Below are 27,456 nucleotides of genomic sequence, written 5' to 3'. Positions count from 1 at the left end.
AAAAAGGGCAGCTCGTTTTGTACTATCACGTAATAGGGGAGAGAGTGTGGCAGATATGATACGCGAGTTGGGATGGAAGTCATTAAAGCAAATACGTTTTTCGTCGCGGCGAGATCTATTTACGAAATTTCAGTCACCAACTTTCTCTTCCGAAAGCGAAAATATTTTGTTGAGCCCAACCTACATAGGTAGGAATGATCGTCAAAATAAAATAAGAGAAATCAGAGCTCGAACAGAAAGGTTTAGGTGTTCGTTTTTCCCGCGCGCTGTTCGGGAGTGGAATGGTGAAGAGATAGTATGATTGTGGTTCGATGAACCCTCTGCCAAGCACTTAAATGTGAATTGCAGAGTAGTCATGTAGATGTAGATGTAGATGTAGCTATCGCGAGCTCCAATATTAGGCAGGTAATGGAACCCTTTAGGGAAATAGTGTTCAGGGCCGGAGGGAAATTCAATGTCGGTTTTGTGTGTCTGCCTGGAACCTCATACGAGATGTGAAAGAGGCCCTGCCTGAGGCTGTCGAGCACTGTAGCAGACGTCTGGAAGTTGTGACTCCTGTCAGTACCAAGAATGTTTGTCGTCTTGTTCTGAGGCCACCCCAAGTTCGTACGGGCGATTGGTGGAAGTAGTGAAGACTGCTGTGCAAGCAGAGCTCACAACTTTCAGCATTGTTCCCAGAGTTGATGGGAGATTTGGAGCCGAGTGGAGAGTCTCAAGCAAAGGCTCTGTCAATTCTGTGACGGTCACGGTTGCAGACTGCTAGGCGTGCGTTATAGGATGGAGAATCTTAGCATTCCCCTTAATATGTCAGAGGTGCTCTACACAAAGCAAGGAGTTACTTAGGTAGCAGGGTACTTAAAGTGTGGATTTTTTATCGGATTTTGTTACTAGCCACTCGATTCTGCCGTGCCGTTTTAGAATCATTCAAAGAAAGCGCGGAAATATCCAGAGTATGCCGTCTTAGTTGGGGGAAACTATAACCCACCGAGTATAGTTATGAGTTGGGTCGGGTTGTTTGGGGAAGAATACCAGACAGCGAGGTCATCGGTCTCATCGGATTAGGGAAGGATGGGGAAGGAAGTCGGCCATGCCCTTTGAGAGGAATCATCCTGGCATTTGCCTGGAGCGATTTAGGGAAATCACGGAAAACCTAAATCAGGATGGCCGGACGCGAGATTGAACCGTCGTCCTCCCGAATGCGAGTCCAGTGTCTAACCACAACGCCACCTCGCTCGGTAGCATAGTTATGAACTCATTGCAGATGATACTCACAGTCTTGTGATGTAGGTTCGAATACGTCTTTGTAAAACTGTCTTGAATAGCTAGTTCGGCAGCCCACGCGCAATGGAAATATGTTAGACCTTGTAGCTACGCCGGCCGGAGTGGCCGTGCGGTTCTAGGCGCTAGAGTCTGGAGCCGAGCGACCCCTACGGTCGCAGGTTCGAATCCTACCTCGGGCATGGATGTGTGTGATGTCCTTAGGTTAGTTAGGTTTAATTAGTTCCAAGTTCCAGGCGACTGATAACCTCAGAAGTTAAGTCGCATAGTGTTCAGAGCCATTTGAACCAACCTTGTAGCTACAAACAGGCCTCACTTTATCCACATAGAAAGGGATTAGTGATGATGAAGTCATTACGGCGACAATGGTTAAGGTCCATCAAGAAGACTAGGAAAGTATTTTTTGCTAGAAAGAGCAAATAAGTAGTTATTAGCACCCCATTTAGAAAATGCATGGGCATAAGTTCCGTTATGACGGACGAAGAAGGATTATGGGCAAAGTTTAAATCGATTGTGCACTGTAGAAGTACGTGCTGAGTAAGTGGATTAAGTACGGAAGAAATTCAACATCGTTTAATAACAAAATTCGGAGAACGCTGAGGAATCAGTCTGTTGCACTCTCAGTTCAAAACAGAGCGCGCAAATGACAACAGGCAAAAGTTGATAGAAATTCGAGCGTCACTAAAAAGATCGATGCGATAAGCATATTACAATTTCCACCGTCATACCTTAGCAAAAAGTCTTTTTCAGAACTCTGATCCTACTAAAATCGTTAAGCGGGTCGAGGGCTTCTATACTGTCACTCATTGAACAGTCTGTTGTGGCACTAGAAGAGAGCAAATTACGGACTTAAGAAATCATACACCCAGGAGGATTGTAGTTACTCACTATCGTTTGACTGTCGTACAGATTCCCGTATGGAGGACGTGGTAATAGGCATCCTTGGCGTAAAGCAGCAACTGAAAGAGTTGAAAACAATCAAGGCGCCAGGTCCGGATGGAATCCCAACGATTACGGTACTGGCCACTTACACAGCTTCATTTACCGCGAATTTCTCCCCCGCGCAAAGTCCCAAGCGACTAGAAAAAAGCGCAGACGGTGCCTAGATATAAAAAGACTAAAATAACGATCCGAAAAATTACAGATCAATATTCTTAATATCGATTTGCTGCAAAATTCCTCAACAAGATAATAAAGTGCCTTGAGACGGAAAAGCACGGATTTAGAAAGCATCGCGTGCGAAACTAAGACTTCTGTTTTCTCACATGATAACCAATGAACCATGAATGAAGAGCAATGGACGGATTCCGCATTCCTAGATGTCCGGAAAGAGTTTGGCACTGGGCCCCATAGCAAACTAATAAAGGAGGTCTTAGCATACGGGTTAACTTCCCAGATACGTGAGAGGCTCGAAGACTGCTTATGTAATATAACCCAGTACATTGTCTTCGCCGGCGAGTGTTCACCGGAGACAAGGGTATCGTAAGGAGTGCACCACGGAAGTGTGACAGGACCACTCTTATTCAGTACATACAGAAATGATTTGACGGATATCGTGACCAGGAATCTGCAGCCGTTTGTTGTTGACGTTTTGCTTGACAGGAAGATGTCGTCACTGAGTGACTGCAGGAGGATACAAGATGACTTAGACAACATTTCTAACTGATGTAATGAATAACAGCTTGCTCTAAACATAGAAGAATATAAGTTGATGGAGATGAGTGGGAAAAGCAGTGTCCGAATACAGCATTGGTTGTATGCTGCTTGCCACAGTCACGTCGATGTCCAGGCGTAAAGCTGCAAAGCGATATGAAATGGAACAAGCCTATAAGAACTGTAGCACGGAAGGCGAATGATCGACTTCGGTTTCTTGGAATAATTTTAGGAAAGTGTAGCTCATATGTAAATGAGACCGCGTACAGAACATTACTGCGAACAGTTCTCTAGTACTGCTAGAGTATTTGGGATCTCCCCAGTTCGGATTAAAGGAAGACATCGAAGCAGTTCACAGGCTTGCAGCCAGATTTTGTTACTAGAAGGTTTGATCAAGACGAGAGTATTACGAAGATGCTTCCTGAACCCAAATGGGAATCCTTGTAGGCAAGGCAACGGTCTTTTCGCGAAACGTTATTGAGAAAATTTAGAGAACCGGCATTTGAGGATGACTGCAGAACGATTCTACTGCGGCCAACGTACATTTTCCGAAGGTAAGAGGTATCAACACTCGATGGAGGCATATAGACACTCGCTTTGTGCTCGCTCTATTATTTTCAAATGTAACAGGAAAGGAAATGACTTGTAGTGATATAGGTACTCTCCACCATGGATCATATGATGGCTGGCGGAGTATTCATGTAGATGCAGATCTACATGTACGGCATTCCACATTTTGGCTCACACCGTATTCTTCCCATCAGAGTGATTTTGAGAGTTGTTTAATTTTTTTGTAATTATTATTTTTTTGCACTTTTTCGCACGGCTTTTGCTCCAGTGTAAGATATCTCTGATTTGAATTTCACAGTCTTGCGTCTGGGCTCATCGAAGCAGTTCCGTTTTCTTGTCTCATGCTTGCACCGTGTGATTTTACGTCTTGCTTTGTCTTTTTTTTCTTTAATGTAATGCGAAGAAGAAACCAAAAATTCTTATTTAAAACTAAATTGCATTAAAGGTGTGGTAGGAGTCACTTACTGTATAACAGATAGTTGGCGCTGCAGTAATTCGTTCTGGTACGTGTTCGTCACAGGATGTGAAACATATTTTAGACAATATCATGGATATGTCGAACACAATGTATTTTCTATAGAGAAAACCAGGTTTATGTCAAATTTTTTTAAAAGTGGTACTACAGTATCAACATTAGTTTATCAGATATCTGAGATGGAATGATGCACCCAATTTCTTATTTCTTTATTTTTAGGGTGTGCTTAAAATATTTGACAACGATTTCTGAATTAATTTCAAACTTTTCATCCTAATTTTTTTGGTGTTAACATATATCTAATTACAATATTAAATACCTTCTTTAACCTTAGTTTAACTGATGGAGTATCTTAAGACCTTATTTCAAGTCTGTATATGGATGTCATGCATGTGTGTGTGTGGTTATTGCAGATTTTGCACGAGGAAGCTAAACCTGAAAGGCAGCACGAGAGTAACACGTGACTAGACAACCAGAAATGAAAATATTTCGTAAAAAGCATCTGCAAATGAGAATGAATTCTCGAAACGCGTCATACCTGTCGAAATATAGCTGAGTCATTTTAAAAACTGCTGTTTTGAAGAGCGCGCCGCAGCTCGTAGTGTGAAGCAGTCGCCCTCCGTTTCTGGCGATGGCGCAGCTGTGGCAATCGCAGCTTTTGTGTCTCCCAATGGTGGGAGAGGGGAAAGGTTGCCTGTTCACGTGCTTTTAAGGGGCGCTATGAGCTCGCCAGTCAGTCAGTCAGTCTGGGTCAGTCTCTCGTCCCCAGCTTCCTAGTCTGTCTCTCGTCCTCATTTGTTAGGCAGTTAGTGTCTGTCGTTCGGATAAACCTTTAAAGCCGGCAAAATGAGAGTCTTTCCACTCCGCCAGTAAGAGAACTCAGCGAGTGGTCGCCCGGTCGGGGCTTAGTTCCTGCATCTGAGTCTGCGCGTTAGGCCGCCAGTCTGCTCGAGTTTGCTCAGGCAATGGTCATGGGCGGTTGGATCGATCGGTTGGTCGGTGGCGCCCTGAGGCACAAGATGACTTGTCCGTCTTGAGCGTCGGCGCATGTGAGGTCGCCACGTGAGTCCAGTGGGCCGCGCCGTATAGCGAGGGGTAGTGGCTTCGCTGTAGACACGAGAGCAACAGGAGTCAACCCACGACATCCGTCTGGCCAAGGCGAGCTGCGACGCCGTGAGACGGGAGATCGACGGCCTTTTGGTGAGGTCACCAGCCGTTATTCTTTGGGGTCGTCCAGCCATTCTTCTCCGTTTGCCCACCCGCGGGAAGGTGGTTGTTTATAAATTGGGTGGTCCGTTTTTCCCTTGTGGAGTAGGGGCGGGTTAGAGCAACCTGCGGTTCGGGTTGTTGGGTAATCTCCTTATCAATCTACCGTACGTTAGTAGCTGCCTCTGTCATGTTTGTCGGATTTGGTGTGTTAACGAATTTATTGCTTGGAGTGTAACGGCCTAATACCTGAAATATGTTTTGATCTTTGGAAACTTTGATATTATTGCCTATGATCTTGAGAGGCGGTATCTGTGTACTGTAGAGCATCTTAACTATTGTTTGGCCAACCTTGTAGAATTCTATATAATATTGCATTTCATGGGCTTTTACTTAAATGATCATTTTAGTATATAAAGTTGCCACCCTTTCACAGTAAGACTTTTCTTAGAAGTTAAAATCAAGCTGCACCTTCGGTGGCAAGGTTAATATTTTAATTGTTAGTGTTTTTTACCATTTCCATCCCTCCTACGGGGGTGCATAGTTTGTGTGCTTGTGTAAATTGTTAATGTTTAAAGTTATCTGGTGTGTTGCAGATTTGCACCAGTGTACTCTTTCAGAGGCTGTTGTGAGCGGTCGTAACTACGGCCATGTCAAAAGGGAGCGGCAAGGTTCTCTGCCCGAAAGCTCATACAGTCAAAACTTGTTTCTTTCTGCCTCTGAATAAATTGTAACTTTGATATTTAGAGGGTGCTTTCTGATTATAATTTTAAATCTGTTTCTTTTAAATAATGCTTTTAGGCACTATTACAGTGAATAAAATTCCCATTTGTTAAAAGGAATTTGGTTACGATTTCATCAGTTACTCCCTGTCAACTACTTCTGTGCTTACATAGTGTGATTAAATGTGTTAATGTTCTTGATGAATCGCTAGTAAATAAAACAAATTCTTTAGAATATTCTTTGAAAATAAATCACGGTTCAATAGTTGCAAGCAGGATTCGTTTTCTTTCTGAGAAATATCCTTACATCGCCACGGTTTGCTCACCTCTTATCGCCAGTCAAATGGTGACTCGCTTCAGGCATGCAAACGGTGCTAGAAAACGAAAAGCTACTTGGCTTACCGGGCAATCCAGCGGAAGCTGTGACGACACATTGCACAACTTACTGCACGCCGTCGCGTGGCCCGTCCGCAGAGCCGCCCCAGGGTCACGGCGGCTGCGGATGTGTATAATAGGGCTCTGCTACACGGAGAGGCCAGTCTGGGACAGTCGGACCAGGGTAGTGGACGGAGGAGGACCGGCAGTTCACTGGGGACGTGGCTTCTCTCCTGCGGGTTAACGTCCCTCTCGTTGCTTTCAAACAGCTGCCAGATTTCGAGTGTAAGTTTCTTTGACCATCTGCCATACATTAGCCACATAATTATGTGTTTCAAACATTCGACAGTGTTAGCACCAGTAATCACTGACCCGTGCTTTACTACCTATTCAACTACTGAGCACTGCTGACGTGTTCCTGGTGGTTACAACAGCTCGCAGACTCTCTTTGCATCTCATTCTGGCCTTTAATTACAGAAATTCATCGAGTTAGCAATCATAGGTATCGCCTACAGGGAACGCAGCGACCGTTGTAACACAGCCACAGGTTCTGAATTACAGCATTTATTAGAACCATCTCTCATCTCTTTGTGTCGACAATGGTGCTGAGCGGTGGCTTTACCGTGTGTCTCTAGGGCAATCAGAGTCTGAGCATGCCCGCATCTGATGAGAAAAACCGTTAAAAATAAATAAAATAATGCTGTGTTCTGTGCACTGATTTCGTTGAGTGCTGACGCCAAGAGATTACAGAAACTTTGCATCCTGACCGAGCTTTTATGTCCGTTCCATCATAGTGGCACATCACTTATGGAAACACTTCTACGTTCTCCATGTTGCCGAGTGCCTAATATCTACATCTATTTCCCGCAAGCAGTGTTACGATGTGTGGCGGAGTTTACTTACGGTACCATTGTCATTTTACCTCTTCTCTGTTCCATCCGTGAATGGTGCACAGGAACAACAATTGTCGATGAACTTCTTGCCGGCCGTGGTGGCCGTGCGGTTCTAGGCGCTTCAGTCTGGAACCGCGTGACTGCTACGGTCGCAGGTTCGAATCCTGCCTCGGGCATGGATGTGTGTGATGTCCTTAGCTTAGTTAGGTTTAAGTAGTTCTAAGTTCTAGGGGACTGATGACCTCAGATGTTAAGTCCCATAGTGCTCAGAGTCATTTGAACCATTTGATTAACTTCTTGTGAGCTCTGATTTATCATACTTTTGCATCGTGGTTATTTCGCTAGACATACGTGGCAGGAAGTAATATGCTTCCTGATGTTGCCCGAATCTTCTTCAGTCCACCTCCGTAGGTCAATAGTCAGCGTGTCTGGTGTATTCCCGGAACTGCTAGTGATTTTTCCTTGGTGGTGGGGTAGTTGACTGTAGTAGGGTGCACTCAGCCTCCTGAGTATGCCAATTGAAGAGCTACTTGATTGATAACTATCAGCTCCAAATCAAGATACCCGACCCAATGCCCCTCGCCACCAGTTCAAAATGAAGTCGTTGGAAGAGGATGACATGGCGGTCGGTCGATACCGATTGGCACAGCTGGGTAAGAACGCAGAACCTTGTTTTGCCTTGACTCACTTTCGAGTTTACGCTCTTTGAATTTCAACAGTAACCCTCTCCGTGATACGTAATGTCTCTTGTGGCGTCTTCCACAGTAGTTTGTTGAGCATCTGTGTAACTGTTACTGTGAGGAAATGCGCAGCTCTTCGTTGGATCTTCTCTATCTCTTATGTTAATCTTACTTGTTAAGGGTGCCAGACTGATGGGCAGTATTCAGGAATCTATCGAGTGCGTGGTTTGTAAGCCATTTGGATGAGTAACATTTCCTTAACATAGTCGAAATGATTCTCAGCCTGACATCTTCTCTTGGTAATTTTTTTGTGATCTTTTCACTGCAGGCCGCAGTACGTGTTTTACGGCTGTTACTGTTTCAGTGAGTTTACACCCACATCGTAATCGAACAGTAATGAACCTCTTTGACTATTTACGCGCAATATTTTACATTTATTTACGTTCAGGATCAACCGTCATTGCCTGCTGCAACAATCGACCCTTGCCTGTACGAGCCTGATCTCTAATTTTTAAAGATTTTCTGGTTCAAGAAGGCAGCTGACGCTACAGACACAATGCAACAGAATGCACTATCCCGCATGACACTTCACGAGTTCATTTTATTTCCACACCAACTCGCTAGTAACGGCCTTAGCCCTCTCTGCCTTCAACTAGATTCAGCTATGATGTCAAAAACCGAATGAAAGCGGATCTGGATAACGAATGCAGCAGGTATCAGGTTTTTCGAAGGTCGCGTTTTAAGTTTTTACAAAACACCTCCAGATGGCGATAATGAGGTGCGACATCACTACTGTTTTAAAATTTGTGATTTGTTATTGTTGATAAAATCATAATTCAGAATTTTTATTGATACTTTGCTTGCAGTGGGCATTAAAAAAAACAGATTCGTGAAAGAAAGAAAGATTACATGAAGATTTTTTTCTGTGTCTTTTTTCTTTTTTACATGTTTCGTGAAGGCCTAAAAAAACAACAATGAGCCAAGTCACCCCTATTACCTGTCTGTAATGAAGCACCTTCAGAATAGGCCGTCTAAATGGCTCTGAAGGATTTCAGCACAAGTGTGCTCCCATCACCGACTCCTTCCTGGAGGTTGTTCCAAATCAGACCAACGCTGCACGTAACGTGGCTGGAGAAGGTCGGCATATATTGAAAGGTGGCTACACTGAGCCACTGCGCCAGAGATTGCGCCAAAGAGTATTATTAAGCCGCCTCCACAGTGCTTGTTGAGAGCTCCAGGCAGTCAGTGCTTGGAGAGAACTCGTAGTAGTCAGTGCGTGGGCAGAGCTCGTAGAAGACAGTGCCTGTTAAGAAATCGTAGCAGTCTGTGCCTGTTAGGGGCTCGTAGCAGTCAGTGCTTGTCGAGAGCTCGTGATAGTCTGTGCTGAGATGTTGTAGCAGAGAGTGTTTGCTGAGATGTGCTATTAGGTAGTGCTTGCTGAGATGTGATATTGGAGAGTTCTGGTTGAGATATAATGTAAGGATTAGAATGATTTTCATCAATATAAATGAGGTAATTAACTCAGTTTGTTTTTATTTTAGTGTCCTAAATAATGCGTCATTACAGGTTCAGTCAACAAAGCATCTGGCGTGTGTTCTTGTATTAGAGTGTAATTCTGCTTTCCTTACGCAATTATCGTATTTCTAATTTTCTTTTATCACGTCAGTAAAATTGGTATTTAAAAATTCTTGTCTTGTTGAAGAAGAACCGTGCCAGATGTCCGTTGAGTCATACTTCCACATACAGAACAGTTATACTTGTGCTTTGGTTTTGTAGGTTTTATAGTTGCTGGGGACTTAATTAATTTACTGTGTTTACGAACATTTTCATTTCATTCTTTGTTGTTGTTCTTTGCAGTCATATAGCGTAATAATTCTAGTCAGGGCCAACCGATTACGAGACACAGCGTAATCGGACATACAGCTACCAAAAATAAAAAATATTTTCAATCATATTTAATTAAGCCCCCATGCACGTGGCGACCGCTGCTTCGGATCGTCCCTTGGAATTCTTCCGATTGTAAAAATAGTAGACCGTAGTATTGTTGTAGTAATTTGAGTTTAGTAATTGTAGTCTGTATTGCATGTGTAGATTTGGTAATTGTCATTCTTCTAATGGTATTTTTTAAAAATTTAAATTGTTTACTTGTATACGCGTTTGACAATCTAGTGCAATTATTTCAATTGTTCGATTAATCGTGTTTGAGGGAAACATTTCATGTAAATGTTATTGTTGGAGATAAAAGAGTCATTGTGTGTAGTTTTCGTACAGTGACGAATTTTTTTTTATGTTTTGTAAATGATTACGCGATCAATGAAAAAGGCGAAAATGATGAATAGTGAGAATGACGAAATTGTTGACATGGCGAACTCGCCAACACAGGACAACAGTATGATGAATAATGGAGTTGAAAACAATGTAATAAGTCGGGAAGACAGTCCGGAACCATTTCAAAATTTTTCTCAATCAGAAAATTCACAGAATACGAGATTAACGACAGATGATTCTGAAATAGTATCGAACACAGATAGCTTTACAGCTATGACGAAGGAAACTGGTTTTGCGGGAAATGTTCGGGGCGAAAAGAATTTCGAACAAGTTAATATGGAGCAGTTGATGAGTGCAATATTAAATTTACGATCTGAATTAAAAACAGATAGGGGAACAATGGAGCAGTTTCGATCCGAATTTAAAACAGAGATGGGAACTTTGGCAACACGATTAGACTCACAAATAGGAACAATTAAAACAGAGATGGAAACAATGGAAACACGGTTAGATTCACGAATAGGGACGTGTTTCAAAAATATGAAAGATGAATTAAAGAAAGAAATAAGAGAAGAAGTACAACCGATCTTAAATGCTCACAATAATAGATTAATTGCAGTAGAAATCAGACAAAAGGAACAGGATAGAGAACAGGAGGAAAGAGATCGCGTGATAGTACAGAAATTTTCAGAGTTAAATTTACAACGCGCACGCGATATGGAAGAAATATTTGAGAGAATCGAGGAATCCGTACCAAATGACAGATTAAATAACCTAACACAACAGTATGAGCAGTTAACTACTAAATGTGTTAATACTGAAACCCGAGTCGCGACACTTACGGAAGACGTAAATAAACAGAAAGAACAATTAGGTGACTTATCGGAAAGAGTTGAGGAAATTTCAGATAAACTGACAAATCTTAGTTTACATGGGGACAGAGATTCGGATGATACAGCACCATTGCCATTTGCAGAAACCGAAGAGTATCAGAACATAAATAAACATGTTGAAAATCAGGGAAAATTTAATGAACGCGTGAAAAGGGAATTTGAGGCTTTAAAAAAGCAAGTCAAACAGATTGTGGGCGAAATCGTAGGAAAAGACGGCAAAAGAAATTTAGAATCACAGATACCAGAAGGGTTTGAAGAAAATAATTTGTTTCATTTACGGGATGCGACAAGAGAGCGCCAGGCGCGCGAACTTGACAATAATCGTCATTGGGACTGGGACAGACGCGATAGGTCTTTGTCGCCACGAGGCGAAAATTTTGACTATAAACACTTTTTGACTGTTCGGAAATTTAAGATCTTCCGCAACTCTAGGAATGACATACATCCATGTGCATGGTTAGATCAATTTATGTACGCACTTCCACCAAATTGGCCACAAAGTCACATACTGGAAATTATGTGCGGCTATTAATGTCCTCAGGGGATTCACTACTCTAAGTGAATACGTGCCGTAGCGAGCATAGGGCCCCGAGCTGTAGTGGTGCTATTTCCCTTTTAGTTTTCTGCACCGCTGCCTACCCTTTTACTATTCTTTGCATCTGTCAAAACAACTCTTCGACTATCAATCTATCTAGTGAGTAAGTAACCAATAACCGGATGTGACTGTTTTACTCAAAAGTGACTTTGGAATTTACCGTTTGAACTTTACCTTCATAAGCATTCATTCCTAGTTTAAACGAAATTTTACCTGTTTCTCTTCGTGACAATATTACTTCATATGTTGACGATATTCTTATTGCTAAACGTTCTGGGAGTGAGCACAACAAAAGTTTGGATTCATTATTACGTATTTTTGCAAGAGTTGGTATTAAAGAGAACTTGGAAAAATCTGAATTTGGTCGTTCTCAGGTGAAATTTCTCGGTCACATTATTTCTACAGAAGGTATTCTTCCTGATCCAGAGAAACTAGATGCTATTTAGTTCGCAATGACATTCTTTTTAAACGAAAATCGGTCGACAACTCTGTTTGGTTAGTTTGTATTCCTGATGAGTGGGTCAATAAATTGATTTGGTATACGCATTTCAGTTATGCGCACTTTGGTCCCAGAAAATGCTTTCATAAATTACGAGAAAATTGCTACTTCAGTAATATGGAAAAACGTATTCGATCTGTTCTGGCCAAATGCAAATTATGTCAAAAGGCTAAGCCGCCAACAGTTTCTCACAGAGCACCGTTGTTTCCTATTATTCCAGCGACATTAAAGGAGATGGCTGCAGTTGATTTGTTCGGTCCAGTGGTTCGATCTACTAATGGTTTTGCGTACATTTTCGTAGCAGTGGAGTTGACGTCAAAATATGTGTGTTTTACACTGTTACGCAAAGCAACAGCTCGTTCAGTATCTAATGCTTTCATCAAACATTTTCTTAAAGAAGTTGGTCATGTTGATAAGGTTATATCAGATAATGGATCACAGTTTCGTTCTAAAATTTGGCTTCGTACTCTACAGCGTCGTAAAATTAAACCAATTTTCATTTCACTTTTTCACCCTCAATCTAACGCTTCAGAGAGATGGATGAAGGAAATTATTAAATTGTGTCGTCTTTATTGTCATCAGAATCACAGAACTTGGGATCAGTATCTTCATATTTTTCAAAACATTCTGAATGAACTCTCTAATGATTCAACTTCTTTACCGCCGATACTGGTATTAAAAAATAAAGCACCGACAAATTGCATATCTGAAATCGTTCCTTTTCCGCCTTCACGGAAACTGCGTCATTCTGAGGTTGTCAACCTGGCTCTGCGAAATATTGCATCTGCGGCTGCTAGAAGAGAGAGATCAGCTAAACGTCCTGGTCGTTTAAAAATCTTGTCAGTTGGTCAGAAGGTGTTAATTAAGTCTCATCGTTTGTCGCACAAAGGAAAAGGCTTGTGTCGCAAATTTTTTCTGCTTTATAACGGTCCATATAGAATTCGCAAAATTATTCATGATAACACTGTTGAAGTAGAAACTCTTAAATATCGACGCTCTAAAGGAATACATCATATATCTAACGTAAAAATTTTTGTGGAATGATATACTTTTGAAAAATTTTTGTGGAATGACATACTTTAGAGAAACTAACAGCTAGATGTAAACATGCGGAGAGTACAAGGATACCGCGCTGTGTTTTGGCGGCGGCATATACTCAAAGCAACAGTCAAGTCTGCGCGCCGCACAAGGCAGTCGTTGACCGAAAACAATTGCTTCCTACGTCACGCGCCTACAGCTGATCAAGCGCTCAGTGCGAATGCACTGACAGCCGTAAACAAATACACAGTTTAATTTCTCCGATTAAATTCAGTATAAAGCTATAGTGACTTTATGAATTTTGTTATTAACATTCAGTATTTTTCAGGATACGGTTCTATAAAATATTTAAGAACTTCAGGTAAATTCTGTGTGTCTCCGACGTTAAGAGGACTTGCTATCGAGAAATTTTCAGGAAGAATGTAATTTCGAAGAAGAAACTAATAAACTAAAAAGGGTAACTATTAATTGAGTTTATTTTTCAGGTAACATATTTCCACTTAGGTACGTACTTTAGACGTAATTTGCTGCTCGCAATTACGTGATTCATACTTTGTGCTAATTTCATGTTCTATGAATTTACGTGTGAAGCGACGTGCTTGCGTACATTTTCTGATTTTTGTCAATGTTTATTAATGAACAGGATTGTTATTTGTATATATTATGCATCGCTTGGCTGCACTGCTTTTTCACTGATGTCATTTTTTTTTTAATTATGTGCCTGCTGTGCTTATTTATTTAAATTATAATTGTAACCTGATTTATTGTGCTGATGTGTTTAGGTATGTAAGTTATACTTTGTGATTTATCAGCTTGCGCCTTCATGTTTACTTATTAAGATGACATATGAACATTTATTTGCTTATGCTGATATGATGCTAATGACATGTTTACTGCTTTGCGTATGGATTGCATATTTATACATATCTGTTGTTGTCACAACTACTCTTTAATTTGGTATATAGCAATGCTGTTGTACAGTGTACGAACATAGAGTTCAGGTTACAGTATGGTGGTAATTATAGATTGTTCGCTTGGCAGAGCCTCGTTGTAAGAATTGTGCTGCATCCACTTGTTGACATTCTGTTCTCTACTGGTATATTTACTCGCTAGTGCTTGTTTTGCTTACGCTCAGTGCCTTATATTTTTAAGATAAGAAAATGAACTGCTATAATTCGACGAACGACATTGGTACAAAGAACTTCGTTGAAGCCACATGAGCTGAGGTTTTATGGAAGCTGTATAAATTTATGCTAATAGGAAGGAGGCTAACGACATGACATACCAAAAATAGGTTTAGACCATTGACAATTATTATACTGCATTTTTCGTGAGCAATTGAAATAGGAAGTGACACTTGACACAAGAAATACTCCACATGTTTGCTTCTGTTTGCCATAATTCTTGAAATGGTGTGCACACTGTGAAATATTATGATTATTCACACTCCGTAATCGTACTTAATTACTGAGAGTTATTCGAACTAAGTCTGTTAGAGGTCATGTATGCATTTCTTTGTTTATAATTCATAATGAGCAGAAGATTTGGGTCAGATGGATTACACAGAGGTTGTGTGTTGACAATGTGTCTTCAGATTGTATGGGATGATGAACTGAAGTTTGCACTATGATTTTATCTGTACTTGTTCGAGGAGACTGACTAGAGGAAAGAGTTGTGTTGGAAGTGAGATGATATTGGCAATAAGGTTCATATGTATTGACGTATTGAAGAGGTATTATTGAGGTATTATTGAGGTATAGAGATTATATGAAGTTGATGATTATTGGAGTTTTTGTGGACAAGAGGTAAGGTAAATGCTATTAATGATAAGGTTTATATGTATCGATGTATTGAAGAGGTATTATTGAGGTATTATTGAGATTATGTGAAGTTGATGATTATTGGAGTTTTGGTGGATAAGAGGTAAAGTAAGTGAGATGCATTTTTTTTTGTTGGTCTTATGGAACAAGGAGGATGAAGATAGCAGACTAGAACACTAAAGTAGAAGGAAGATAGTCTATACACACACTTTGTTAAATCACTAAGCAGTATATACTTTTTTTTGAAGAGAGGAAGTATTTGCATATCTTGGTTCACTGACAGTTGTTCAACAACAGTACATTTGATCTGGCTTGGCAAACATTGGTCTTGACTTGATAACTATGACGTTGACTTAACTATTATTGACTGTTATACATTGCTGCCACTACTACTTGATACACATGATGAACATCAGATTTTGACAGAATTGCATTTACACAGTTAACACTATTCAATTACACAGTAGTACTTAATGTGGATGAAAGGTGAGTGAGTGTGTTTTGTGTGTTTTCCTTTCCTAATCCTACCCACCTATCTCCTGAATATTATTTTATTTGTTTGTAGTGGCTTGCACTGACACCCATAAATATTATAGGTTTACTGATATTTGTGTATTTGTAATAGTTACTATGACAATTATCTGACATCATTTGTGTGTTTATTAGAATTTGTATGTTTAGTGTAAGAGCATTGTAAAAGCATTTGTATGTGTATTCAAACTATTGTTCATGCCTGAACTGTCTAATTAGTGAAGGTAAATATTGTGAACTGTTACCTGCACTTTTTCAATATAATGTGTGACACTAGGACATGTTTAATTTCTGCTGATGAACTGTGTGATCAGTGATAGTGAATATTATGGACTGTTACTTGTATTTTTTCTACATGGTTGGTGTCACTAGGACATGTTTAATTTCTGATGATGAACAGTGTGATCAGGGATAGTGAATATTATGGACTGTTACTTGTATTTTTTCTACATGATTGGTGTCACTAGGACATGTTTAATTTCTGCTGATGAACAGTGTGATCAGGGATAGTGAATATTATGGACTGTTACTTGCACGTTTTCTACATGATTGGTGCCACTAGGACATGTTTAATTTCTCCTGATGAACAGTGTGATTAGTGATAGTGAATATCATGGACAGCTCTCTGGACCTGCTCATCATTGCTTGGTGCAACTGATGGACTACTTGTATGGAAATGAAGTCGCTTCTTGCTGTCTGCACCTACTCAACATTGCTGGGTGCCACTGTTGGAACTGTTTCTACTGAAATGAAGTCACTTGTTGCTGTCTGCACCTACTCAACATCGCTGGGTGCCACTAATGGAACTGCTTCTACTGAAATGAAGTCACTTGTTGCTGTCTGCAACTACTCAACATTGCTGGGTGCCACTAATGGAACTGCTTCTACTGAAATGAAGTCACTTGTTGCTGTCTGCACCTACTCAACATTGCTAGGTGCCACTAATGGAACTGCTTCTACTGAAATGAAGTCACTTGTTGCTGTCTGCACCTACTCAACATTGCTGGGTGCCACAAATGGAACTGCTTCTACTGAAATGATGTCACTTGTTGGTGTCTGCACGTGCTCAACATTGCTGGGTGCAACTGATGGACTGCTTCTACTGAAATGATGTCACTTGTTGGTGTCTGTACCTGCTCAACATTGCTGGGTGCAACTGATGGACTGCTTCTACTGAAATGATGTCACTTGTTGGTGTCTGCACCTGCTCAACATTGCTGGGTGCAACTGATGGACTGCTTCTACTGAAATGATGTCACTTGTTGGTGTCTGCACCTGCTCAACATTTCTGGGTGCAACTGATGGACTGCTTCTGCTGAAACGATGTCACTTGTTGGTGTTTGCACCTGTTGGCCATTGCTGGGCTGGAATTATCAACTATTTGTTTGGTTTTTTTTTGAATAATTAAAACTATTTTATGTGAACATTTGTATAAACTGATTTTTTATGTATTGTGTAAACTATTATGTAAAGCCACATGTATGAAAAAGAATTTGTATTGCCTACTGTATTTTATATATTAGGTTATTGAAAGGTCAGTGCAAAGCCAAAATTTTAACTAATTATGTGATATTTAGGTATTAATATTATCTTTTGTTTTGTCTGTATTTTTGTGGACGAATTTGGTGGTATTTTCACCACCAATGCTCGCAAAAATACCATCAAATTCTGGCCTGTGGAGGAGGGGCATATGAAACGTGGCTACACTGAGCCACTGCGCCAGAGATTGCGCCAAAGAGTATTATTAAGCCGCCTCCACAGTGCTTGTGGAGAGCTCCAGGCAGTCAGTGCTTGGAGAGAACTCGTAGTAGTCAGTGCGTGGGCAGAGCTCGTAAAGACAGTGCCTGTTAAGAAATCGTAGCAGTCTGTGCCTGTTAGGGGCTCGTAGCAGTCAGTGCTTGTCGAGAGCTCGTGATAGTCTGTGCTGAGATGTTGTAGCAGAGAGTGTTTGCTGAGATGTGCTATTAGGTAGTGCTTGCTGAGATGTGATATTGGAGAGTTCTGGTTGAGATATAATGTAAGGATTAGAATGATTTTCATCAATATAAATGAGGTAATTAACTCAGTTTGTTTTTATTTTAGTGTCCTAAATAATGCGTCATCACAGGTTCAGTCAACAAAGCATCTGGCGTGTGTTCTTGTATTAGAGTGTAATTCTGCTTTCCTTACGCAATTATCGTATTTCTAATTTTCTTTTATCACGTCAGTAAAATTGGTATTTAAAAATTCTTGTCTTGTTGAAGAAGAACCGTGCCAGATGTCCGTTGAGTCATACTTCCACATACAGAACAGTTATACTTGTGCTTTGGTTTTGTAGGTTTTATAGTTGCTGGGGACTTAATTAATTTACTGTGTTTACGAACATTTTCATTTCATTCTTTGTTGTTGTTCTTTGCAGTCAGATAGCGTAATAATTCTAGTCAGGGCCAACCGATTACGAGACACAGCGTAATCGGACATACAGCTACCAAAAATAAAAAATATTTTCAATCATATTTAATTAAACCCCCATGCAATATCTTAGCTACCGTCTTCTGTGAGCTCAAAGATTTCGGCTGAGGAAAAGGAAAAGCCGTCACAGGGGACGAATCCTGGGTATATTCGTAAGCTTAGGAAACTAAGCAGCAACTTGAGTGTGCCAGATGAACCGAAACAAACAAATGGGGATCGTTTTCTATGCAGTTCGAAGAAAATGATAGCTTCTCGATTTGATTAGCCTTGTCATGTCGCAACATTGCATTAGAGGACCGAAGAGCAGTTAATTCTGAGTAGTACAAAACAATGTATTTGTCATATGTCTTCGAGGAGAGCAGGAAGAACAATCGGACACTCTTCATCACGTTTGCCCGCCCCCGGTAGCTGAGTGGTCAGCACAACAGAATGTCAATCCTAAGGGCCCGAGTTCGATTCCCGACTGGGTCGGAGATTTTCTCCGCTCAGGGACTGGGTGTGGTGCTGTCGTAATCATCATCATTTCATCCCCATCGACACGCAAGTCGCCGAAGTGGCGTCAAATCGAAAGACTTGCACCTGGCGAACGGTCTAACCGACGGGAGGCCATAGTCACACGACATTTATTTATTAATCACGTTAGTAACAGCTGTCACAAAATTGATTATTTGACGAAGAAAACCATAGGAATAATACATCATTACCCATATTCAGATGATTTAACGTCTAAAGACTTTTTTGGTCCCCTTATATCAAACAAAAAAAGGAACCGAATTTTAACACCACAGGCAATCGTTGCATAATTTCGAAGCAGTGTTGTTGAAGCCCTGACGTGAGAGTGGATAAATGTTTCCAGAATTCGCTTAAACGTATGAAAAACTGTATACATTTTAACGCGAAGATCTTGAGAAACAGTAAAGCAAACTGTGTTGAAACGGTCAGCCTCATAACACATCGGTTAGCTTGGAATGGCTCCCAACGCTCGTGTCGTACCCCACACATGATGAAGATGATGTCTTGTTTGGTGGACTAGTTGCCGTAGCTTAAAAAAATTACCAGATACTGTTAGCTTAATATTGGTGAACATTAATATTTGAGCAGTTGACCCACATTACCCCTACGTGTATGTAAGCCAAAAAACATCATCCACATATCCGCTGCAAGATGAGATTGTTTATTGCAGGAGGAACCATGTTGCGAGAGGTTGCAGTGTGGCTGCTGGCGCTGATGAGCGCATGCTCGGCAGCCAAGATCTTGGTGATCGCACCAACCCCATCCATCAGCCACCAGCTGCCGTTCCATATCCTGTCCAGGGCGCTGCTGCAGAGAGGGCACCAAGTCACCCTCATGACAACGGACTCCCTTAAGGTACTCTAGCCAAATATTCATACTCAACAAGACGAAGTAGTACATTAGCGTATCAAGCATTTGAATCCATTATGAATTATAATTATTTCTTACATTCATAGATCATATGGTAATTACTAATGAATGTTATACACTACTGGCCATTAAAATTGCTACACCAAGAAGAAATGCAGGTGATATCGGGTATTCATTGGACAAATATATTATACTAGAACTGACATGTGATTACATTTTCACGCAATTTGGGTGCATAGATCCTGAGAAATCAGTACCCAGAACAACCACCTCTGGCAGTAATAACGGCCTTCATACGCCTGGGCATTGAGTCAAACAGAGCTTGGATGGCGTGTACAGGTACAGCTGCCCATGCAGCTTCAACACGATACCACAGTTCATCAACAGTAATGACTGGCGTATTGTGACGAACCAGGTGCTCGGCCACCATTGACAAGACGTTTCCAGTTGGTGAGAGATCTGGAGAATGCGCTGGCCAGGGCAGCAGTCGAACATTTTCTGTATCCAGAAACGCCCTTACAGGACCTGCTACATGCGGTCGTGCATTATCCTGCTGAAATGTATGGTTTCGCAGGGATCGAATGAAGTGTAGAGCCACGGGTCGTAACACATCTGAAAGTAACGTCCACTGTTCAAAGTGCCGTCAGTACGAACAAGAGGTGACTAAGACGTGTATCCAATGGCACCCCATACCATCACGACGGGTGGTACGCCAGTATGGCGATGACGAATACACGCTTCCAATGTCCGTTCGCCGCGATGTCGTCAAACACGGATGCGATCATCATGATGAACCTGGGTTCATCCGAAAAAATGACGTTTTGCCATTCATGCACCCAGGTTCGTCGTTAAGTACACCATCACAGGCGCCCCTGTCTGTGATGCAGCGTCAAGGGTAACCGCAGCCATGGTCTCCGACCTGATAGTCCATGCTGCTGCAAACGTCGTCGAACTGTTCGTACAGATGGTTGTTGTCTTGCAAACGTCCCCATCTGTTGACTCAGGAATCGAGACGTGGCTGCACGATCTGTTACAGTCATGCGGATAAGATGCCTGTCATCTCGAGTGATAGTGATACGAGGCCGTTGGGAGCCAGCACGGCGTTCCGTATTACCATCCTGAACCCACCGATTCCATATTCTGCTAACAGTCATTGGATCTCGACCAACGCGAACAGCAATGTCGCGATACGATAAACCGCAATCGCGATAGGCTACTATCCGACCTTTATCAAAGTCGGAAACGTGATGGTACGCATTTCTCCTCCTTACACGAGGCATCACAACAACGTTTCACCAGGCAACGCCGGTCAACTGCTGTTTGTGTATGAGAAATCGGTTGGAAACTTTCCTCATGTCAGCACATTGTAGGTGTCGGCACCGGCGCGAACCTTGTGTGAATGCTTTGAAAAGCTAATCATTTTCATATCACAGCATCTTCTTCCTGTCGGTTAAATTTCGCGTCTATAGCACGTCATCTTCGTGGTGTAACAATTTCAATGGCCAGTAGTGTACTTTGTACAAAGACAGTACTCCTCTGCGAGCGAGAAAAAACACTGCAAACAGCATACGTTTCACGCTTACGACAGCGAAGAATACATTTGAACGTTTTGAAAGTAGATTCGGGTCTATTTCTAGTGTACTAAAAAGACATGTTAACATCAGTTTCATTGGAAGCGAAGGAGCGGAAAAATGACAGCTGCAAACTCAGTGGTAACTTTAAAGGTTGAAAAAAAAGGGACTGTTGTTGTTATTGTATTTACATTTAAAAAAACTGAAATAAGAACAACTAAACACAAAAATGTGAAGAGAGTGTGTCTAATAATATCGTAGGAAAAATGAGCGCGACTTGATTATAACGCACAGTGCATTTTAATAGATTAAAAGTACTGGGATGTTTTAGCATTTCAAGGAATTATATTTCGACATTTGTGTGTCTTTCAGAGAAGAACATATTCAGCAAAAATTGATTAATTCGTCTACATAACCCCACAGTTATGCCCAGTAAATAGACCTTATCAGTCTCCACAGGAATGTATAGCTAAAAAATTAATATACATTTAACTGCAAAACACTTGATGCTGGCAGCAGGCCACCGAAACGTGTCGTGCTAACAAATATTGCAGCTGTGTGCTTAATTAGTGAATATCCACTCCACCTGCTAAAAAGTTCTTTATTCAAAATGGTTCAAATGGCTCAGAGCACTATGGGACTTAACTGCTGAGGTCGTCAGTCCCCTAGAACTTAGAACTACTTAAACCTAACTAACCTAATTACATCACACACATCCATGCCCGAGGCATGGTCGCGCGGTTCCAGACTGTAGCGCCTAGAACCGCTCGGCCACTCCGGCCGGCTAGTTCTTTATTGTACTCTGTGACCGGTTCCGATTTCTATACTGAAGCCATTTTCTAGTGGAATTTGAAACTGAAGTTGTAAATCCCTAATAAAGCGAATGGTTAAATACTTAACCTAACAGGAATGTAATCGTTTCGGCAAGAGAAAGAAGAAAGAAGAACGTAGCTTACATTTTGCTGTGGTGAACCAGCGTCAGGTGATTACGAAACTAAATGTCAGGTAGATTCAAAGATGATGTGCCCACTACTGACGTAGGAAAAATGAGCGTGACATGATAATAAAAAAATTGTATACTTTCATACCTTAAAACTATTGGCGTACTTCAGTATTAGGAGGGATTTTATTGTGACATGTTCGAAAAATTTAATTTTCCAATGACAAGCTGCAGCTAGTTGTTTAGATTTAATGAAATCCTAAATTTGTTCCGGGCTACAGGGTATGCAAGTCGAAATTAAAGTTACGCCGTTTCGCGTGACCGATCATAGTCAACACAGAGAGTTGTAGAGACCACTATCATGTCACTCACGCAACGTGGAATGTTTATAAGATAAGAGCAGTTACTTTTGTCCGCTCACGCTGGAGAGGGAAATTTTACGCTCAACATGGACGTACCATCTACTGTGACCTGTAGCTCTTCTTTGGTAAAGCATATAATATAAAATTTCGAACATATCGAAATATAATTCCTCGATTTGCTAAAGCACCCCAGTACTTTTAATCTATCAAAATACACTGTGTGTTACAATCAAGTCGCGCTCATTTTTCCTACGATATTATTGGACACATCACTTTTCAATCAACCCGACATTTGCTTTCATAATTATCTGACGTTGCTTCACCACAGCACCATGTATGCATGAATGCATGCATGCGTATCCAAAGGTACTTTGGATAGTAAATCAGAATAACACAGGCACTCAATATCGTATTTACCCGCTGACGCCGGGCAAGCTGCCTTCAAGTAAATTGTCTCACCTGTACGAAAATATACATAATGGATGTATGAGTACGGGTTGTAGACCAATGGTTGACGATACGTGGAAGTTTTGGGCTAGCCGTGACTCGTGTACGGATAGCCACCTGGTAAGACAACCGCTCGCGATAAATGGTAAATCTGGGTTGAGTCCCGGTCTAGAACAGATTTTACTTGTCGTCATTCTGTTCTACAGCTGACAGTTGTCCACATTCGGAATTGCGAATACATTTAATGTATGTAACGTAAATTTTTCGTGTCGAAACTCCTACATTCCTGCTATATAGAGTATCTAAATATTCATTGGATCATGTATTTAGACTATCAGTTTCAAACTCCACTAGAAAATGGTTTCATTATACAAGCCGAAACCGGTTACGAAGTCAAATACCGTTGGCACTGCCTGCCCCATCGTCGCTGGTGTCGCTGCCTTCAGAAACAACACACAGTCGCCTGTGTCTTGTCCTTCGTGGAGTTTACTCCTCTTTATATTTCACGACTAGTAATCGAAGCTGCAGCAGTACTCTTCGCATTAAGCTACAGACGTGCATTTATTGTATCATGCAACAGGATGTAGTGCCCGGAAAACCGATCGAATGAGCAGAGAAAAAATTCGCGAGAGACATCATCACAATTTGGTAAAACTTACGAATTCATCCGGAGCCAATTAACTGGCACTCAGATGCAGCTAAGTAGTACACCCACTAATACAAATCGTAACAGTTCACTCACAGTGCACTGAAAATTGTATTTTAAGAAAATTACGTGAAACAAGTAACAGCAATTCGCAGTGGGTAGTCCTGACTAGTTAGATAAGATGGCGACCCAGTGAGAAAAATATCGTTCGTTAAACGTTAGTATGTTGCTGACATTATGAAAAACATGGCGGCATAATAAAATATAGCTGTGCAGAATTCTGTCACATAAAACAGAATGCTGCGTAAAATTTAAGCTATACTCTTACGTTGAATCACATTCCTCGCCACCACGTTGGAAATCGGGACAGTCTGAAGATACTCCACAACGTTATTGAAGCGGTCATTGTAAATCTGACTGCTGCGAGTAAACGACCAAAGTGTCGCATTTCAACTAAACATAGACCTCGGGTTATGCAACAGATCTGTTGGTCACAACAACCCATTTTCTTACATTCGCATTCGTTGGCTTCGCCAACCTCACTTGACCTCATTTAGAACTTGGGCTACGATAGATATCCGTTTTCCACCAGAGTCAGTTTTCTTTCATACACAATCGTTGGCTTCGTCAACGCACAACCGAACTGTCACCCTTCCAGCCTAACCTAGACCTCGGGCTACCTTACAGATCAGTCTGTTACCACAGCCACTCTTCCTCCAATTTGCACATTTACCAAAAGAGGAGCTAATACCATCGGTTGGTTAAGCTAGTTCGTATATAATCCACAGGAGCAGTTGCTACAACTCCCAGTTACAGTTGCCGACTTTACTCTAGATCGGACTCATACTTAAGTTTAACCTTCTAATTTGAAGCAGTTCATCGCTGTGGATATAAACTTAACACGTAGGTCTATCTGATAGTTCAAGAGCCGGAGAACAGGCCAAAGCTCTCGACCAATGTCGGGAGCTTTGGACAGTAAGATAGAAAGTCTTGCCCTGATTATAACAATTTATTACAGAATAACCGTTTGACATAATAATTTACATTTGATGCCGTTGCATACGTTAGTGTTACAAACTTTTTTTAACACCACTTACATTAGTAAACCACAACGTGTGCTCCCTTGGTAGCTCGGAGAATATCGAGATGGTATTCCAGTTCCCGCCAGGTGTTTCGTAACATGTGTTCTGTCACAGTACCCATAGCAGCTTGTATCCTAGCCTTCTGTTCGTCGACGTATCAACTGGTGTGACGAAGACTCTGTTCTTGATATAGCTCCAGAAAAAAAATTCAAGGGGCGTAATGTCTGGAGAGCGGGTTGGGCAGGGTGTTGGACCGTTTCTTCCAATCCACCGATCCGGAAATGTTTCATCGAAGAAATCACGCACAATCAAAGCCCGGGGGGGGGGGGGGGGGGGGAGAGGCAGGGGGGGAGGGGGGGGGTGCTCCACCTTGCTGGAAAAGTATCCATGGTTGATATTCTTCTAACTGTGGGGCAATAAACTTGTGCAAACGTCTAAGTAAATGTTAGCGGTAATGGATTTTTCCGCGAAAAAAACGGCCCAAAAACCTTATTTGCATGAGGCCGCACCAAACATTCACTTTCTCGCTGTCTGGTTGTAGCTGCACAGTAGCATGTGGAGACTCTGAACCCCATATACGGACATTATGCCTATTTACCATTCCACTGACATGAAAGGTGGATTCATCGGTAAAGCATATGCGATTTAATTAATCGTTAGCGCCATCAATCCTGTTGAGAATCTCAGTTGAAAATTCAGTACGTGTCAGCAAATCATTCGGTTGCAAGGCCTACACGATTTGCACTTTGTAAGCGTGCAACCTAAGCCTTTCATGAAGAATCTTCACCACACTTGCTTGCGGTATTTTGAGTCCACGTGATGCTTGACGAGTTGATTTAGACGGACTCCGTTGAAACGATTGCCAAACGCCATCAACAGTTGCATCACTCATACGAGGCCTGCCACTTCGAGGACGATCTTCACCGCTGCCTGTTTCGTTATACTTTGCATACCATCGCTTTTGATTTAACGTCAGGAGGGCTGCGTCCGTAAGAAGCGCGATATTTATGCCGAACACTGATGGCCGATTTCGTTTACCTGCCAGGGTAGCTGAGAGCGCTAACGCACTGCTTCCTGGACTCGGGTAGGCGCGTCGGCCCCGGATCGAATCCGCCCGGCGGATTAACTACGACGGTCGGCGTGCCGGCCAGCCTGGATGCGGTTTCTAGGCGGTTTACCACATCCCCCTAGGTGATTTACACGACTCGCAGATATTTGAAACACATTCACACTCTTTCATGATTTACACTTGACGCAGACAGCTGGGGTACACTATTTCCATCCCGGGGGGTATGGGGTGGTGGCAGGAAGGGCATCCGGCCACCCCTTACAGTTAACCGCGCCAGATCCGTACTTAACCCTGCCGACCCTGCGCACAATGCGGGATAAAGGCGGTAGCGAAAGAAAGAAAGCGAAAGACTGATGGGCGATTTCGTTTTGTGAAACGAAAGCACACATTGCGATTTCTCCTGCTTCGACGCCATTTCGCCAGCAGCTAACGTGACCTAACAGACCGTGTGGGTGTTGTGGATCACTAGCTCCATCTATTGGTCACAACAACTAGTAACACTAACCTAGGTAACGCCATCAAATGTAACTTATTATGTCAAACGGTTATTCTCTTATAATTTTTTATAATCAGAGCAAGACTTTGTGTTCACTCTGTATATCGACTGTATATTTGTGTCGGAACGGCACTCAAAACTGGATTTTCCACTTTACGCGATCAATCACCGTAACCACTTCAACTACTCATGCACGAATTTCGGCCAGATCCAAACTTCCATATGTCGTTCAACTGTCACAAACTGCACTCGTACGTTTCATAGATTCCCGTCCAGGAAAGACATATTTATTGAGAGTCAAGGGCCTTGTATTGGCGAATAAATACGAAATACCAGACCGAAGGAACATTGCATCGTACTCCTTAATAACGCAGGCACTGATAATTCGTATCAATGTGATCACTTTGTCTTCCTCTATCATCTTTACAATTTGGCCATAAGGCATTGGAACACCTGTTTGTAACTACGTCGCAATGGTTCCACAGTTGAACTTTTCTTGAAACGAAATAAAATTGCATAGAAATTATTTAAGATGCTAATAATGAAAATCACTTTGTCTATTATTTGTAAAATTACTATTCGTTTGATAGCTGCTCTGTGTACTTACCAACCGTGTAGAGTAGTCCTCACAAATGCGAGTCTGCAAAGCTCCTGCGATATTTGCATTAACCGCAGCGAATGTGAGAATAAAAATGTTCGAAATCTCGTTGCAGATTAATCAACTTATTTTCGAGACTTTGAATTTTTTTTCTCGGAGGTGAGTACCATCTTGAAGCATTTGTATATCTTTTAAGTAAAATCACTGAGACTGTAATTCTCGTTTCAGATATCCCACGATAACTATACCGAAATTGACTTATCGGTAGCTTACAGCTACATAAGGGGAAAGTACGATTTTGTGAAGACATACGAAGAACCGCCGACGCAGTCGATGACAATTATGCGTGACGTTGCCCATGCCTCAGTCGACATGCAATTCAGTGAGCCGTCGGTTCAGAAATTCATAAGGTAAAAATATTATTTAGGTTTAACTATTGTTTCGTTCAAATTATTATCCATTTCAGTGTGCCGACGAATAGGTATCTCTATATCTACGTGACTAGTCTGCAATTCACAGTTGCCTGGCAGAGGGTTCATCGAACCACCTTCAAGCTATTTGTCTATCGTTCCACCGTCGAAGAGTGCGCGGGAAAAACCAACACAAAAACCTCCCCGTGCAAGCTCTGATTTCCGTCATTTTTTACAACGATTATTTTTCCCTATGAATGTGGGAGTCAAGAAAGTATTTTTCAATTCAGGGGAGAAAGTTGGTGATTCAGTTTCATAAGAAGATCCTGCCGCAACGAAAAACGACTTTGTTTTAATGATACCACCCAAATTCGCTTATCATACCGATGGCACTCCCTCCCCTGGTTCGCAATAAGACAAAATGAGCTTCACTTCTTTGAACATATTCGATGTTCTCTGCTAATCCTGTCTGATGCAGATCCCACACCATACAGCAGCAATACTT

The 27,456-nt window shown here is 41.6% G+C and overlaps 1 protein-coding gene across 2 annotated transcripts in view; it reads left to right on the top strand.

Annotated features, from left to right (window-relative positions):
• Nucleotides 1-6,452: 6,452 nt before the first annotated feature.
• The window catches only part of LOC124595446 (UDP-glucosyltransferase 2-like), a 50,530-nt gene continuing 29,526 nt past the window's right edge, over nt 6,453-27,456 (top strand). The window contains exons 1-3 of one of the 2 annotated variants that reach the window (XM_047134189.1): nt 6,453-6,564; nt 19,131-19,315; nt 26,770-26,951. In XM_047134189.1, coding sequence (XP_046990145.1) covers nt 19,139-19,315; nt 26,770-26,951 — 359 coding nt within the window. In that variant the 5' untranslated portion in view covers nt 6,453-6,564; nt 19,131-19,138. Of the gene's footprint in view, nt 6,565-19,130; nt 19,316-26,769; nt 26,952-27,456 lie in introns of those variants that run through there. The other variant, XM_047134190.1, reaches the window with a different exon arrangement.

This window comes from Schistocerca americana, chromosome 2 (genome assembly GCF_021461395.2).
Source record: "Schistocerca americana isolate TAMUIC-IGC-003095 chromosome 2, iqSchAmer2.1, whole genome shotgun sequence".
In the NCBI taxonomy this organism is placed as follows: Eukaryota; Metazoa; Arthropoda; class Insecta; order Orthoptera; family Acrididae; genus Schistocerca; species Schistocerca americana.
Note: the sequence above shows the minus strand (reverse complement) of the source record. Positions and strands in the feature narration are given on the sequence as shown.